Here is a 14,935-nt window from a genome sequence, read left to right as displayed (position 1 = left end):
AAATCCGGAGGCACACATGGAAGACACAGCTGGGTGCCGGATGCCTCCAATATCGCGGCGGTATCGTATCTCGCCGTCCAGGGCTACGAAGCCATGAACGGGCGGGTATTTCACGCTGTCTCTCAGACCCTGGCAATGCACAATGCCTGCCGAATCACTCATTTGCCTGCCACGTCTTTTCTTTGCATGCTGGAGATCTCAAGCCCGAAGGCTCTTCCGTTATCTATTGAACTTTCTACCTCAGACTATGCACGTTTCAGGTTTTCATACATGCACCCTAGTATCTAGTGTCTAGAATGACTTGTGGACTACAACGGGTGATTTTTGCTGTTTCCTAGAGGCCGGGGCAATAGTCCGGACATGGATCCGACCTTGGCCGATGCCGGTATTTTATCCGGACATAAAGGCGGGGGGCCGCCAAAAAAAGTCCGGACATGACAAAATCAAGTCCTGCACCGGCATCTATCGGTATTTTCAGGGGTCCTCACGTGATGCGTGGATTTACGGGCACGTCACGCCCTCCGTACAATCACATCAAGCCGCCGCCGCTTCGCGCGGCGTTCCCGAGCGCTTCTCCCCATCAAACCCCGAGAGCTTTGGCGCCCTTGTCGGGATATTCATTTCGGGACCCCAGGATGCATGGCGAATAATTAGAACGCGTCTGACGCGTTGAGGACCCATGTGCTCCTCGTCAAATAGCATTATTTCTCATATTTAGAGCCTCTGTATCTAGTAAGAATGATTATGTACAGTATACTGCTTGTATTCACCATGAATCTGACACCCCTCGGGACCTTGCAATGCGGTGGGACTTAGAATTTTCGCGCTGTACCCGCTACCTTGGGCCATCAGCCACCGTTGACCCCGGGTCACGGCAGGGTCGATTTACGTGGATTTACAGTACCTCATGTAAACTAAGCCAAATATCTATACTTATTTCGCCCCTACAAAGCACGAACAAACAACGCTACATCTGGAAGGTGAGTCATGTGACCTCCGTCAGCGCCGGGCAGTCACACGCTCAAGGCCGCGCAGCCACAGGCAGCCACATTTAGAAGTAGTGCATACTGTTGGTGTTCTGTTCACTCAGAAGCAAATAATAAAATTTTCAGAATGAAAATTGTGTGATACAGGGTGCATAAGGACTACAGAAAATGATTTACTACCGCTCCAGATATGAGTTACAAATTAATGATGTAGCGCTGAAAAATACACCGCACGGAATCGAACCCAGCAGCACCAGATATAATGTCTTCGACGCACTATCCATTACACCATTCAGTCGTGAAAACTCTTAATAGTAATACCTATATATTAACGCCTGGGTTAGGGCGGCTTCCTAATAGGGCAGTCGACGGAGCCTTCGGCAGGTCACATGATTTACCTGCCTGATTTGGATTGTTTGTTCGTGCTTTGTAGGGGCGAAGTACCAAAAGTGGAGTGGCATAGCTATAGCGTGGCGCGGTGCCACAATCCTAAGGTACTACATATCATCGTCAGAACGTTGGGTGGTGTGGCGGTAAAGCCATGATAACCCACCGCACAAGAAATTTTGGTGGCTATAATCACCCTGGACAGGCTTGACGATTATCGTCATGGCTGCATTTGATTATGGAAGGATAGACCATGGAATTGTGTGGCTGGTGTGGCGTGGGAACAATGGCCCGGTGGCACTGTCTTGCACAATTATTCGCCGCTTGAGCGCTTCATACGGGACATACTCGATGAACTTTTGTCTCTGGGACACTGGCTAACTCATGAGTTGTACAGCTTCTCGCGTCGAGTTAACTCTGCCTGCCGCCTTTCGTTGTGATTGGAAGTGATGGACGTAACTTCTGGTCAATGTCTCTTGATCGGTACGTCTCGTGGAGGAACTGCATGTGTGCTGTGCTTTTTGCATGTTGTTCATGTATTGTTCCTGAAGCCATCCCGATCGGGGTGGCACCACTGACGCACCCGTCGCAAAGTAGAGGTTTAACTCCGAGAAAATAGTCCCCTGTTACATTTTGTCTTTTCTAACTTACTGTACTTTGTCAATTTTTTCTCCTCCAAGCCAAATTTCTCGCCGACTGGTTTGGTGTACCTGAGGACTCGGACGAGGTATCTGCAGATATCTGCCCTTCTTTCATGACATCGGTGCTCTAGACTCACTCGTAACATTGCATATTCCCGGCCGCTATCGCAATATCACCCCTGTTCGAATTGACTTTGATCGCGTGATGGAGTCATAGATAATTCTATTGCCTTATCTTACTCTCGAGACGAGATACTGACATACGCTACAGGGTGTCATGCATACAGATAGTGCCGGAGGTTTGTTGACCTTATTCGAGACAGGCGATGGAGCTTCGTACAACTAGTATGAGTCGTTCACCCCTTCTTACACGCAGGCAAGATCCCTTGGGTACTATGAATGACATTTGGTGGACTATCATGATTGTGATGAACTGTTCGCTCAATTCACAGGCCTCTCGGGTGGGTATATAGTATCGAAGTCCCCTTGAAGCCATATATCTGCTAGCTGGTCGCGCTAGTACCCGTGTGCAGCTCTGAAGAGGTATGCTGCTGACAGAGGTATTGAATGCAACGTACGGCGCATTGTTCATCGGACTGCTCTGCGCCGCCGTGTACGTGATTAGCGTCTGCTCACCCGGGTGTATCGTCCTGACCTAGCCAATTGCCAGGTTGTTCGGCGTCACCAACTTGCAGATTTTTGTTTACTTCAAGACATACTCTGAGGACTGGATCGTTTACAAAGTCGCGGTGCGTCTCTCGCTCTCTATCTGTGATGGACGAGCCTTGACGTTCATGGAAAACAGGCAGCAGGGCTCTGGTTTGCCCTCATTGAATCAAGAGAAGGATGTGCCTTTCTAACTGAATCACAGGTGTCTGGATGCACTCCACCTCTGTCTTGCGGCACACGCCGTGTACTTCTACCTCGTCATACATTTTGGTGTGTTTGATTTGGACGTTGTGTGGTCTTTCAAGGTATCACTATCGGTCATCGCCGGGCTCCACATCTGACTGCTTAACACTAGCTACAGATGGCCCTTAACGTGGGTCATATGTTATGCGTCAGTGGTGAAATGTCCTCATGAGAATACATATGACAGATTATCACTATCCTCGCGGTCCAGTCGTGTGTATATCTGTCAAATTGTCCTGCTGATGTGCTTAACCATGTCTCTTGACAGTCTATATGTGTTTCGTCTTTGGAAGCGTATGTCGCCGTCGAATAGCACTTCACAGGACACTCATACAACCCAGTCAACGGTTCTTTCCGCCGCAAATTTTTGCTTTCCTTCGTGGTGAGTGTCTCATGTGGAGTCCCACATTTATTCTGACCAGCCCTTCCTCAGACTGTATCCGTTGTTCTGGGGTATGGTGTCGGCATAGGTATGCTGCCCATTGTTGCATGCGCTAACTGGCTAATGTGCGAACAGCTGCTTTCTATTTTCTGTAAGCTTCCCGGAAAAGCCTTTCTGCTGACTTCGCCAACTCACGGCACAGATATACCATACATACATTCTTTCAAGCGGAGAAAATGGGGGTAAGCAGAAGGAATGCAATCGTGATCTCGAGGCAAGGCTGACGCACAGTCATGCTCAGTGGCTGATCTATATGACCTTCGGGACGTCGACCGTGGTGGATGCTACTATCGCTGGCGCTTTCTGTTGGATACTATGGACTCATCGGACGGGTAATCCAAAGTCAGTCACCTTATATCCTCGCGCGTTTTACGGTATTGTAGTGGGGATTAACATGCCGAGATAGATCCAATTCCATCATCTATAGCATCATATTGTATGTCATAGGCTCCGGCGCATTGACAAGGTTAGGGCAGCCAAGTCGCTCTCCAGACACGAATCTGACAGGTTATGGTCTCCTTGCAGCATGTGCTCCATAACCTGCCTCGCGACGGTCAGTCCTTGCGTCAATGCGTCTTAGGAATATTCTGATGGTCTTCGCAGTTTGGTGCCATGCCCGGCACCTTTTCCTCTTGGGGAATCAATTTTTTGCTCAACAAATGTATGTTCTCTGATAATGAACGCACCCGGTTGACTCACCTCCACCGAGTATATGTCAACTCGTTCTTGGCAGTGTACGTCTGCAAATTGTCCGGGCTTCTCCTGTTCAACGGACTGATGTCGTGTCAATATAAAATAGTCTGAATGCTCGCCAGTCCTTGAAGGATAGACGCCTTGACGACGATCCGATATGCGTAGCGGCCTATGAACACGGGAACGCTGCGTTGCAGCTGGACAAGGAGTTTGGAAGGGCTACCAATAGCGTAGGTCTTAAATATCTTGGTCCTCCCCTTTGTCTGATTGCTGCAATAGTCTGTCAAGCAGGAAATGAATAAGCTATCATCGCCGGTAAGCCGAGAGGTTGTCATGCCGTTTGTACCTGTTTATGCTGACGACATGGCGCCTGCGCAGACTCATCATACTAGGAGTATCGAAATAATGATACAGCAGGAAGCGTTTACGCGGGTCGGCTGAAGGCGTTTTCTGTACGAACTGCACATCATCAGAACACTTCGCCTGAATCGCCTTCCTGACATACTGAGTATGTCGTCCGGATGCAAATGCTGATGAGGTCTGTTCTTGTATTTGATCGGGGCTCGAAAGGTCATATAAGTCGTGACGTTATCTACGGAAGGGGACTAGGTCATGTTGCCATCTTCTTCTGCACTACTGTCTCGCTTGTGTTCCAACGCACAGCCATCCATTTTCATAAATATAGCGAGGGGTTTGATGCATCCTTTTGCAGTTTCCGTGCTGTGCCAGTATGGCACTGAACATGACAGATGTTGGTATCGCAGTATCCACAGAATCAGCAAGTTGCGAAGCCCAGAATCTATGTTCCAGGTCAGAGAGGCACATTCCGTAGTATCATAGGTATGAGAGATTCAAGCTAACCACGTTCCTGCACTGAATGGTGACGCATCCAGGCCGGTCCGAAAAATGCTGGTGTTTTGAATGATGGAGCGTTGCTCATCTCCACAATCTGACTGGACCACCCAGATCCCTTCAGCTGCGTTTTCCGGCCAACGAAATCATCTGCCCCGTCAGATATCAATCCCCGTCATCAGAAACTGTCATATTGCTTGATGATGGTATGCATCACGGAGTCAACAAGGATCATGACAGTTCGTTACCACTTATATGTTCCTCTCACCATTGAATTCTTTCTGGACAGATTGCCATAGGCCCTCATGACCTCGCTGGAATCAACCCTGAAGACGAGCTGGGGGGGCCTTCTTCGTCGGTATTCTGGTGGCTGCAATGTAAGATACTAATACCTGATCTCGTCCGCTATGAGCATGAATTCCGACCCGCAGAATATATCGGAAGCCTTCTGGGCATAACCAACCTTCAAGCCTTCGTCTACTTCAAAAACTATAGGAACGATCGGCTGGTATACAGAATTTCGGTGAGATGGTCATCTATGGTTGTAAATTCCTAACACTAATCTGTATACGTTAGATTGGCCTCCTGTGGTAAGCATCGGCACCCCCTCCCTGTTGCCATTCAATCACAGCCTTGGATGGGTTTTTAGATGCTTTTCATTTCGCATTGACAGCCCATACCGTGTATTGGTACTTGGTCACCAACTTCGACTATGATATCTTCTCGCCGAAGCCCCTGGCCGTGGTATGGCCTTTTAGAGTGAGTCGATTGTCGAGCGCCATCGTTGAGAGGTGAAATCTCGAATTCGCACCTACATCGCGACGTTAGCTGCAGTTGGTATTCAATGTATGTAACTTCCTATCTCATTTTATTCATGGTCAGGTCTTCTGAGTTTCGAAATATGCAAATCCCCACGATGTTGTCTGTTCAAACGTACGTCAGAGGTTTTCCTCCACCGCGACAGGTGCAATAATTTTGCCCACTGGCACTCCCAGGCTATACTTATCTCGCCTGTGGAAAGGTCAGTTCTCTTACATGTTATAATGGCTCTCTATCGTGACCAAGGGGTAGTCACCGGGTCTCGAAGTAGGAAAACGGCGGTGTACGTTGTAGTGGGTTAAACTGCCATCTCCGTACCTTCACATCGTTACCTGCGAATGGCCTTGGATTAGATGGCGCTTGTTGCGGTCAGTTATGGTACGTTGTACACGCAGTTCACCGGTAAAATTTTTTTCACCTGATCATCAGACCGCAGGGATGGGAATAGGTATACGACACCGAAAGCACTGTTCTGCTGCGCTTGACATGTTCATGTTGATGCGGCAGCCACTTGCTACTTCATGTGATTAGTCGATTTGGTCAATCTTCAGATCATCTCCCAATCTTTGTCAGATACAAGATTCGTGTCGTCACGGATGTCTACAAGTAGGGCATCAGGGTCACCCCTGACATAGTCGAATGCAGTGGCTCATCTACTCGAGTTATGGTACGGGCGGTGGTGGATATTGCTATTGGTACCGCTTTCTGCTGGACTATCCTGCAGCACCGGACTGGGCATGCTAGGTAGGTACAGCAGCTCGCGACCATAACTTGAACTTGAAGTTCCGCGCATCCACCAATTCCTGCAGGACAGACTCTCTGATTAACCGGATTATCGTATAGGTTGTTTCGTCGGTGGCTTTGACAAGGTATATATTGTTAGATATACCCAGACTTTCAGCCGTCTGACCTACCACCCCAGTGTCTTCTCTGCAATCTGTTTTGCATCTGTGAGCCTCGAGATGTCTGGTCAAGTGTGAACGAAGCCCACTCACGCATCACAGTTCACTGCCATGCCTCGCAATTTTGTTTCGTTCGGAATCAGCTTTTCACTCAACAAATGTGCGCACACATATGTTCTTGATGATAAACTGAACTATAGCACATGATAGTACCAGTTACGTGAACTCCCTTTTGGTAGTGTAAGTCATTGCGGCGCCCTTCTCTGTTGACCTGAGGGGTCCTCATGACTCAGCCAGCTTGAACTCCCGAAATGCCATTCTACAGCAACGTTCGGACGGTGAAGCAGCCCATGAAGGCATGCAGCCGCATGACAACGCCAGGGGCCTGGCTCGTTCGATCCGTGTCAGTAGGCTTATACCGAGTGAAAGAGCCTCTGATGGAATGACCAGTAATGTGAGGTTGTATATGCACATGTTGACGGTTAGAACTTACACCTCGGTCGTTCTACAGCCCACAGAGAAGGAGGAAACGGGCGACTACCCCGAACGGACTTCAAGGCGTAAGTGTTCAAATGCGGGTCACCTAGGTCGTTCTAATGCAAATTTGTAGCTTCACCGCATGAAGAGCATAGAAACCATGGTTGAAAGCGAAGCCTTTAGCCGAGTAGGATAACCTGGTAACTGTTAGAATGAAAATGCACGAGCACGTCCTCTATCACGACTCTGTACTTGAATTAACGTGATAAATTGGAGAGCTCCGCGGTCTTCAGCTTTGCCTAGAGATGTTCTAAACCGTTTTTGAAGGAAGGCACAGTAAATTCGTACAGGAATAGTAGTGGATGTAGATGCAAATGAGGTATTGAGTGGGGGAGGATGACCCGTTCGATACTCACATTCGCGCGATTGCCTGCGACAAACAGCCGGGGGATTGGAGCACGAGTTAGCCACAAGCTTCATCAGAAACAAAATGGAGTCCAATTCCGAGTCCTCCAGTGCGGCAGGACATGTACTAGAATCTTCCGAGTCTTCTAGACCTACGATGACATCTTCTATATCTTCTCTACACTGCAAATCTTCCGGGACCCTAAGAAACGCAAATTGACATGAAGACCCTTACACTGGCAGCAATTGGCCAAACAGGGGGACGTTGGATAATGAGCTGCGATCTAGTCAACGATAGCTAATACGCGTTCCCATTGGCTGGGGCCCCGGCGGAGGTTACCGGTGCCCACCACCTCTTGTCATAGTCTCCGGATGTCGGTCGACGACTCTCGACGGCTGCTCGGTTCTAGAATATCCCAGGAGCACTAGACTGCAAGTTGCACCGTTAGCTTCCATACGCTGACTTCGACTGAGTACTTAGTACCGCCGGTAGACCTCATCATCTGCCGGAGTTCTCGTGATAGACCCTTGAATATTTGAGGGGAAAGATGCGCCAAATTTGCGCATAAATGATTCGACCCATACACCGTGCTGAGCTCAGCCTTATTCGGCCGAAATTACTCAAGGAGATTCCCGTCTCACAGCCTCAAGTCCATCCACCTGAATATCGTCTCTACTCGAGTCCATGCATGGCAGGTATGCGTCAAGTCAAACTATGGTGAGGATTGGTGCTGGAAAGGCTAAGCCTCATCGGTGTTTCTCCCGGCGGGTAAGCGCCAGATGTACATACTTAATCGGCTACTCTAAGTACATACAAATATAGTGATTTCCCTACGGAATCCTGAGCTAATCGGCTACTCTAGTTAGTGAGTTCGTTTGACCACGCCAATCAGTATGTTTACAAGGTAGAGTGTCCCGATACGCGCTCCACGGTGAGTTCCCATATGTTCTGATCTTGTGCCTGCCGTGTATTTATTCGCGATCATTTCCGACTCTAAATGCATCTATGCTAGAGGGGCATCAGCGGCAGGCGGCAGAAGCGTCCTACCTTCAAGACATTTTTCACCGGCAGTCGAGACAGTTCCGAGCCCGGCGCTTAGACAAGAATAACGCTGGGAGATTGAGGGGAGATGCGCCTTCCGCCCTTGATCCCGGGTGTGTCTTCGCACCCGGACGGCAGACACTTAGAGGCTCGCTGTACCCCCCCCCCCCGCGCGTTGCTACAACATATTTGCAAGATGTTAGCTGCTCAGATAGCGGTTATAAGCTTATGCACTGTAGCCCGGGAAATGCTACTGTCTACTTCGTGTCTTAACATAGGCAACTTTGCATGATGACGTGTGGCTGGTGTCAGCCGCTCAAAATAGTCAGGCACGAGGGACTACATTGCAGAGCCTTTGCTTGGACGCGGGTATCCATCGACAACCTTGACTTCCTACCACGCGCAACGATGGATCCCCCAAGGCCACAGGAGACTTCGACGGGCGCGATACTGCTGAGTAACGTGAAAGAATCACTGAAACTCGTTATGAACATTGCCGACGGGGGCGTTAGTGTCCCATTCTTGAAGCCAGCGATGCAGATTGCGATTCAGATCATTGAGAGTGCAGAGGTACCTACTCCTTCACTTCCACGTCAATAGAACTAACTGTGCTTTCTGTGTAACTACCTAGTTGATGAAGAGGAATAGGGAAGACTGCCTCGAACTCGGACAGCAGGCAGGAAGGACCATACTGTGTGTGCACAGCACTCTCCAAGGAGCAAGGCCAAATGACATTGCTATGCTGCAATCACAATTAGGCGAATATCAAAAGTGAGCTATGACTAGTGATTATTATTACATATCCTCATGCAGTCTGTAGGACACTGTCACTGGTACTCAATGGCATGAGAGACATGAAAAATCGCAAGCGTGTGATGCGGTTTCTAGCCCGCCAGTCAGAAGCCATTGAACTTGTGAAGTGGAAGAATCATCTAAATGAGGCATACCAACAATTTGTGGTATGTTATATACATTGTGCCTGCATTATCTGACATATTTGGTCCAATATAGGTCTGTGGTGTAATAAACACCCATATCATTGTTTCTCGGATCTACAAGGAACATCAGCAAGCCTCTGCTCTGGTATGTAATAAGCTATAATTTGATGTGTGAAGCTCATCTGTGTACAGGAGGACCAAGGCAAGGAAAGCCATAGGTTTGTTGTCATGCAAAAATGCATTCCCTAACACATACTTACATCTTATGTAGGCTCCTCAACTCCAAGTCACTCCCTACCAGGTCATATATCTTCCATGGGAGAGATACAGAAGTAGCAGAAGCCCTCAAGCTGATTCTGGATTCTCCGCCAGGTCCATCTTCTCATCTGGCAATACTTGGATCTGGTGGGATTGGCAAGACCTCTCTTCTCTTGGCTATCCTCCATCATTCTCGCATTCAAGACCACTTCAAGGAGCATATCTACTTTGTTTCTTGTGAATCAGCTGCAAGTGCTTCTTTGCTTTTATCTGAAATCACCAGCACATTAGGAGTCCAGAAGAAGGATGACAATGACCCTTTGAACAGCCTGAAGACCTGGCTTCAAGGATCACATAGGTTATTGTTGGCTCTGGATAATTTTGAAACTCCCTATGACCAAGATGATCCAAGGGAGGTTCTGAAAGTCCTTGGCAGAATCATGGAAATTTCCCATGTAACTGTCATTCTCACTATGAGGGGGAACTTGCCTCCTGAAGACATCAGATGGGATCATATAACAAAGGTACAATCTTTGTCCCATGAAGCATCAAAAAGGGTTTTCCTTGATGCTGCAGGAATACACCAGAATGAGGAACAAAGGGAACTGGAAGAGCTACTGAAGGCAGTTGATCATATCCCTTTGGCAATAACTCTGCTTTCCTACCGTGTCAAGCAAGACATTGGACCAAAACCCATGGCAAGGCTCCTCAAACAGTGGAAGGATGAAAAGAGGAAAACCTCACTACTAAGGTATAGGCAAGCATGTAGCAAACTAAACAACATTGAAGTCTCCATCGAGCTATCCCTTAGGAGCAAGCTTGTGCAGAATGCCAAAGATGCATTACGTCTTCTGTCCATCATTTCATACCTGCCAGATGGAATTCCAGCTCCATTCAATCAAGAGGGTGAAGCTGGAATGGAAAAGTGGGAAGCCATGTCATTTGGTCTGGAAGGGAGGCATGATGCTCTTCTGGCCTTGCTCACTGTGGGACTGTTGGACATCACTCGGGATAGTTTAACAATGCTATCCCCAGTCCGGCACTACATCTCAAGTCAGTATCCAATGGATCAGGGGCACAAGCTGGTCTTGGAGAGTTATTATATTGCTCTGATTGCCAAGTATGACTGCAATCAGCACAGCACAGTGAATGGTCTGCTGGAGATGGAGACTGCAAACATCATCCATGTGGTCAAGGAAGCTTGCAAGACTGAAGATAAGATTCATCTGGAATTGTTCCAAGCTGCTTATGGAATGTCACTATTCCTCTACCACAGCAAGCCATCAAATGAATTGCTTCATATTATCACACCTCTTGCCACAAAGCACAAAGGGTTTAAATTTTGGGTGGAGTGCAAGCAGCTTGTGGGCAACATGCAACGGCGGTTGTGCCATTTTTCTCAAGCAGAGGTTGAAATAAAGCAAGCATTGCAGCAATGTCAAGAGAGAGGATACAAGACTGGTGAAGCACAATGCTTGCAGAGCCTTGGTGAGATCCTGCAGATGCAAGACAGATACACTGAAGCAAGGGAGCATCTGCAGGAAGCTCTTGGCTTATTCAAGGACACAGGAGACAGGCTTGGCGAAGCCCAATGCATGCAAAGCCTTGGGGAGATTCTGCGGATGCAAGACAGCTACACTGAGGCAAGGGAGTATTTGCAGAAAGCTCTTGGGTTGTTCGAGAACATAGGAAACAGGCTTGGCAAAGCCCAATGCATGCGCAACCTTGGGAACATTGTGCAGATGCAAGGCAGCTACACTGAGGCAATGGAGCATCTGCAGGAAGCTCTTGGGTTGTTCAAGGATGTAGGGGACAAGCTTGGTGAAGCACAATGCATGCAAAGCCTTGGAAATGTCTTGTGGATGCAAGAGAGCTACATTGAGGCAAGGGAACATCTGCAGGAAGCTCTTAGGCTTTTCAAGGACACTGGAGATAGGCTTGGTGAAGCACAATGTATGCACAGTCTCGGTGATATATTGCAGATACAAAACAGCTACACTGAGGCAAGGGAGCATCTGCAGGAAGCTCTTGGGCTGTTCAGGGATATAGGAGATAGGCATGGTGAAGCCCAATGCATGCACAGCCTTGGTGAGATCTTTCAAAAGCAAGACAGCTACACCGAGGCAAGGGAGCACATGCTGGAAGCTTCTGGGTTGTTCAAGGAGATAGGAGACAGGCATGGTGAGGCCCAATGCATGCACAGCCTTAGTGAGATATTGCAGATGCAAGACAGCTACACTGAGGCAAGGGAGCATCTGCAAGAAGCTCTTGGCTTGTTCAAGGACATAGGAAACAGGCTTGGTGAAGCCCAATGCTTGCAAAGCCTTGGTGAGATATTGCAGATGCAAGACAGCTACACTGAGGCAAGGGAGCATCTGGAGGAAGCTCTTCGGTTGTTCAAGGACGTAGGACACAGGCGTGGTGAAGCCCAATGCATGCACAGCCTTAGTGAGATATTGCAGATGCAAGACAGCCACATTGAGGCAAGGGAGCATCTGCAAGAGGCAGTGCTTCGGTTCAATATGATAGGGTATCTGCAGGATGTATGAGCCTGTCAGAAGCCTTGACAGAATCTTGGAAATGCAACACAGGTAGGAGGCGGACAAGGGACACAAGAAAGCAGTGACTTGACTCTCATATCACTGATAAGTTGTACTCTTGCCACACATGTATAGAACTCAATTCATCTCTAACATAACATATGCTGGCTGAAGTAGCAAGCATGATTGAATAAACAGTGAGATGCAAGCTATAGCAAGAGCCTACTCCTTGGTTTGTGTTTTGCTGTTGCAGAGGCCAGCGGACTCAGCCAGAACAGTGCATGCAAGTACTGTGGGACGCTCGTGCCATATGTGGGTGCTTAGAGGTGCTTCAGTTGGGGAGGTGCAATCCTCAGGTGCAAGATGTGATGCTGACTAAGTGATCAGTGCCATATTGTGGGGCAGAAAGTGTCCAGAGGACAATTGAACACATCGTGGGTTCATTTGTGCATCTATCCCCTCGTAGGCTTGCATACAACTAGTAGATAAGCTTTTGATGTCTCTTTAAAATGTTTTTACCTCAAGGCTGTGGCTGCCAGGCAGCAAACACTGAAACATGAGAGGGGGCTCTGTCCAGTCCTGGGTTTGCTTTGGCAAGTGCCGGCCTTCAGTCACAGGTCGTGAATTCAGATCCCACAGGAACCATCAGGGAGTTTTAGTGGATATTGCGTGTTTAGCTGAGTCCCACAGTACCGTGGGAAATCCTTAATGTAAAAGGCTCTTTCCCATGGGTCTGTGTAAATGCATTTCTTCCTGGAGAGTTAGTGCTCTTCTGCTACATGCTAGATTAGGGCAAAATGTCCCTAACTGGTGCAAGACCCCTATGCTATGTGCCCGACTGCTTCAGGCAGCCAATGCTGTAGGATTAATGTATTAGATCCCCTTTGTTATTGTAAAGCCTTTTACATTAAATAGCCTTTACAATCATCTGTAATGTATTAGATTTCTGAGTACCCTATGCATTTCCCACCACGCACATCAATGTTGGGCCCATCCAGACCACCCCTTGGTGACTCGGCACCAGTCATCCTCAAAATCACCTATATCACACCACCCCGGGACAGCCAATGCACCTACAGCACTGGAAACACTCACAACAACATCCTATCACATGCATCATCCATTCCTGAGCTTACCCCAACCACCCCGTAAGACAGTAAGCATCCCTAGAGACCTAAGACACCCACCCCGGGACAGTGGCCACAGCCAGACAGTACTGGGTTGACTGCGAGTTAGTGTCCCAAACCGTCCGAAAAGGTCCGAAAATGCACTGAGGTCATACTTTAACAGGCTGGGTGGACCAAAGCATGGGTGGGGTGCAGGTAGATGATGCATCATGCATGGGGCATCATTGCTAGTGTGTTTTGAAGTGTTTCCATGGCTGTAGGTGCATTGGCTGTCCCGGGGTGGTGTGATATAGGTGATTTTGAGGATGACTGGTGCCGAGTCACCAAGGGGTGGTCTGGATGGGCCCAACATTGATGTGCATGGTGGGAAATGCTAATATACACCAAGGGGAGTGTGTTATAACCCATAGTAACACAAGCAGTAGCCATGGGGGGTCCGTAGGAGGAGTAATACCCAAAAGTGGTAGTTAGCTGCTTGTTGTTCAGAATCTCTTGCGGTCTTATGTAAACATGTAGCCTTATATGGGCTGGGTAAGATCCCCAAATGCCCAGCAATGTGGCATAGCAATAGTGTGGGAAAATGCGAAAACTTGTCCCAGAGCCAGCGGTGAAAATAATTTTTGTACAGCAATGCACAGCCCATGGTACCTACACATGATTAGGACAAGCACTCCCTGTTCCTATGCACTATCTTAACTGCTACATTAGGAACAACATCGACAGCATGGACAAATAAACCCAGATATGGAAAGAGGCTGGAATGAAGATCCTGGAGGTATCCCATATCAATTGCTGCCATATTTGGCATGTGCTGATGTAATGTAGTGATGCCACATGTGGGCCGTTGATATGCACAGACACACAACAATCACCAAGGACCAAAAGAAATAAACCTAAACCCAGTGATATGGGTGAAGGCGGTTCGAGACAACTGAAGGGTATTTAATAGTTCAAGGGGGAAAGGAGGAGTAAGACGCCGTACGGTAGTCCGTAGGAAGACCTAGAAAAATAAAACAAAAACCTTGACGCCTGAAACAAACACTAATGGACGCTCCGGAGTATTTATTTCCGGAAAGTCACAGACAAAGTCGCAAACCACAGAACCGAGTGTAGGTTCGGGCCCACGGGAGTAGAAAACGCTAGAAAGACTTGTTTAATTTTACTTCGCTATGTGAGACTCACCGGAGATAATTAAACCAACGGCAGAGATAAATCACTCGACGAGTCAGGCCTATTGGCAAAGCTAGGATCGGTTATAATTCGCTAAGTTCGACGCTTTCAAACTTTGAGGGTCGCTGAGATCGAAACGCTAATTCTCTGAGATGGTGAAGTGCAAAACTTGTTTTTCTGTACACTACTTTGTACAATTTATACTACAGGGATGGATTTGCGACCATCCGGAGATAAATAACAAATAACTGCCGCTACCCACAGGATTGCTCAGCACTTGCCGCCGCTATACCATGCACCATATGACTCCCTTGCACTCCTACTTGCTCGTCCCAACCCCTAGA

The 14,935-nt window shown here is 48.1% G+C and overlaps 2 protein-coding genes across 2 annotated transcripts; both read left to right on the top strand.

Moving 5' to 3' along the window:
• Positions 1-2,559: 2,559 nt before the first annotated feature.
• Positions 2,560-4,502, top strand: GLOTRDRAFT_129241 (uncharacterized protein; the record flags this gene model as incomplete). The annotated part of the gene is made up of 19 exons (XM_007867847.1): positions 2,560-2,627; positions 2,685-2,763; positions 2,820-2,833; positions 2,886-2,988; positions 3,039-3,056; positions 3,114-3,139; positions 3,195-3,220; positions 3,268-3,308; positions 3,360-3,396; positions 3,444-3,459; positions 3,511-3,550; positions 3,610-3,710; positions 3,775-3,834; positions 3,894-3,921; positions 3,972-4,029; positions 4,078-4,102; positions 4,168-4,291; positions 4,341-4,376; positions 4,440-4,502. 19 exons carry the CDS (start codon positions 2,560-2,562, stop codon positions 4,500-4,502), a joined length of 963 nt encoding a protein of 320 aa, XP_007866038.1.
• Positions 4,503-11,007: 6,505 nt separating this feature from the next.
• GLOTRDRAFT_41248 (TPR-like protein) lies at positions 11,008-12,303 on the top strand (the record flags this gene model as incomplete). The annotated part of the gene is made up of 1 exon (XM_007867350.1): positions 11,008-12,303. The coding sequence occupies one exon, from the start codon at positions 11,008-11,010 to the stop codon at positions 12,301-12,303; it is 1,296 nt and encodes a 431-aa protein (XP_007865541.1).
• Positions 12,304-14,935: the final 2,632 nt, after the last annotated feature.

This window comes from Gloeophyllum trabeum, assembly GCF_000344685.1.
Source record: "Gloeophyllum trabeum ATCC 11539 unplaced genomic scaffold GLOTRscaffold_00006, whole genome shotgun sequence".
NCBI classification, from domain to species: domain Eukaryota; kingdom Fungi; phylum Basidiomycota; class Agaricomycetes; order Gloeophyllales; family Gloeophyllaceae; genus Gloeophyllum; species Gloeophyllum trabeum.
This window is presented reverse-complemented; position numbering and strand designations above follow the sequence as displayed.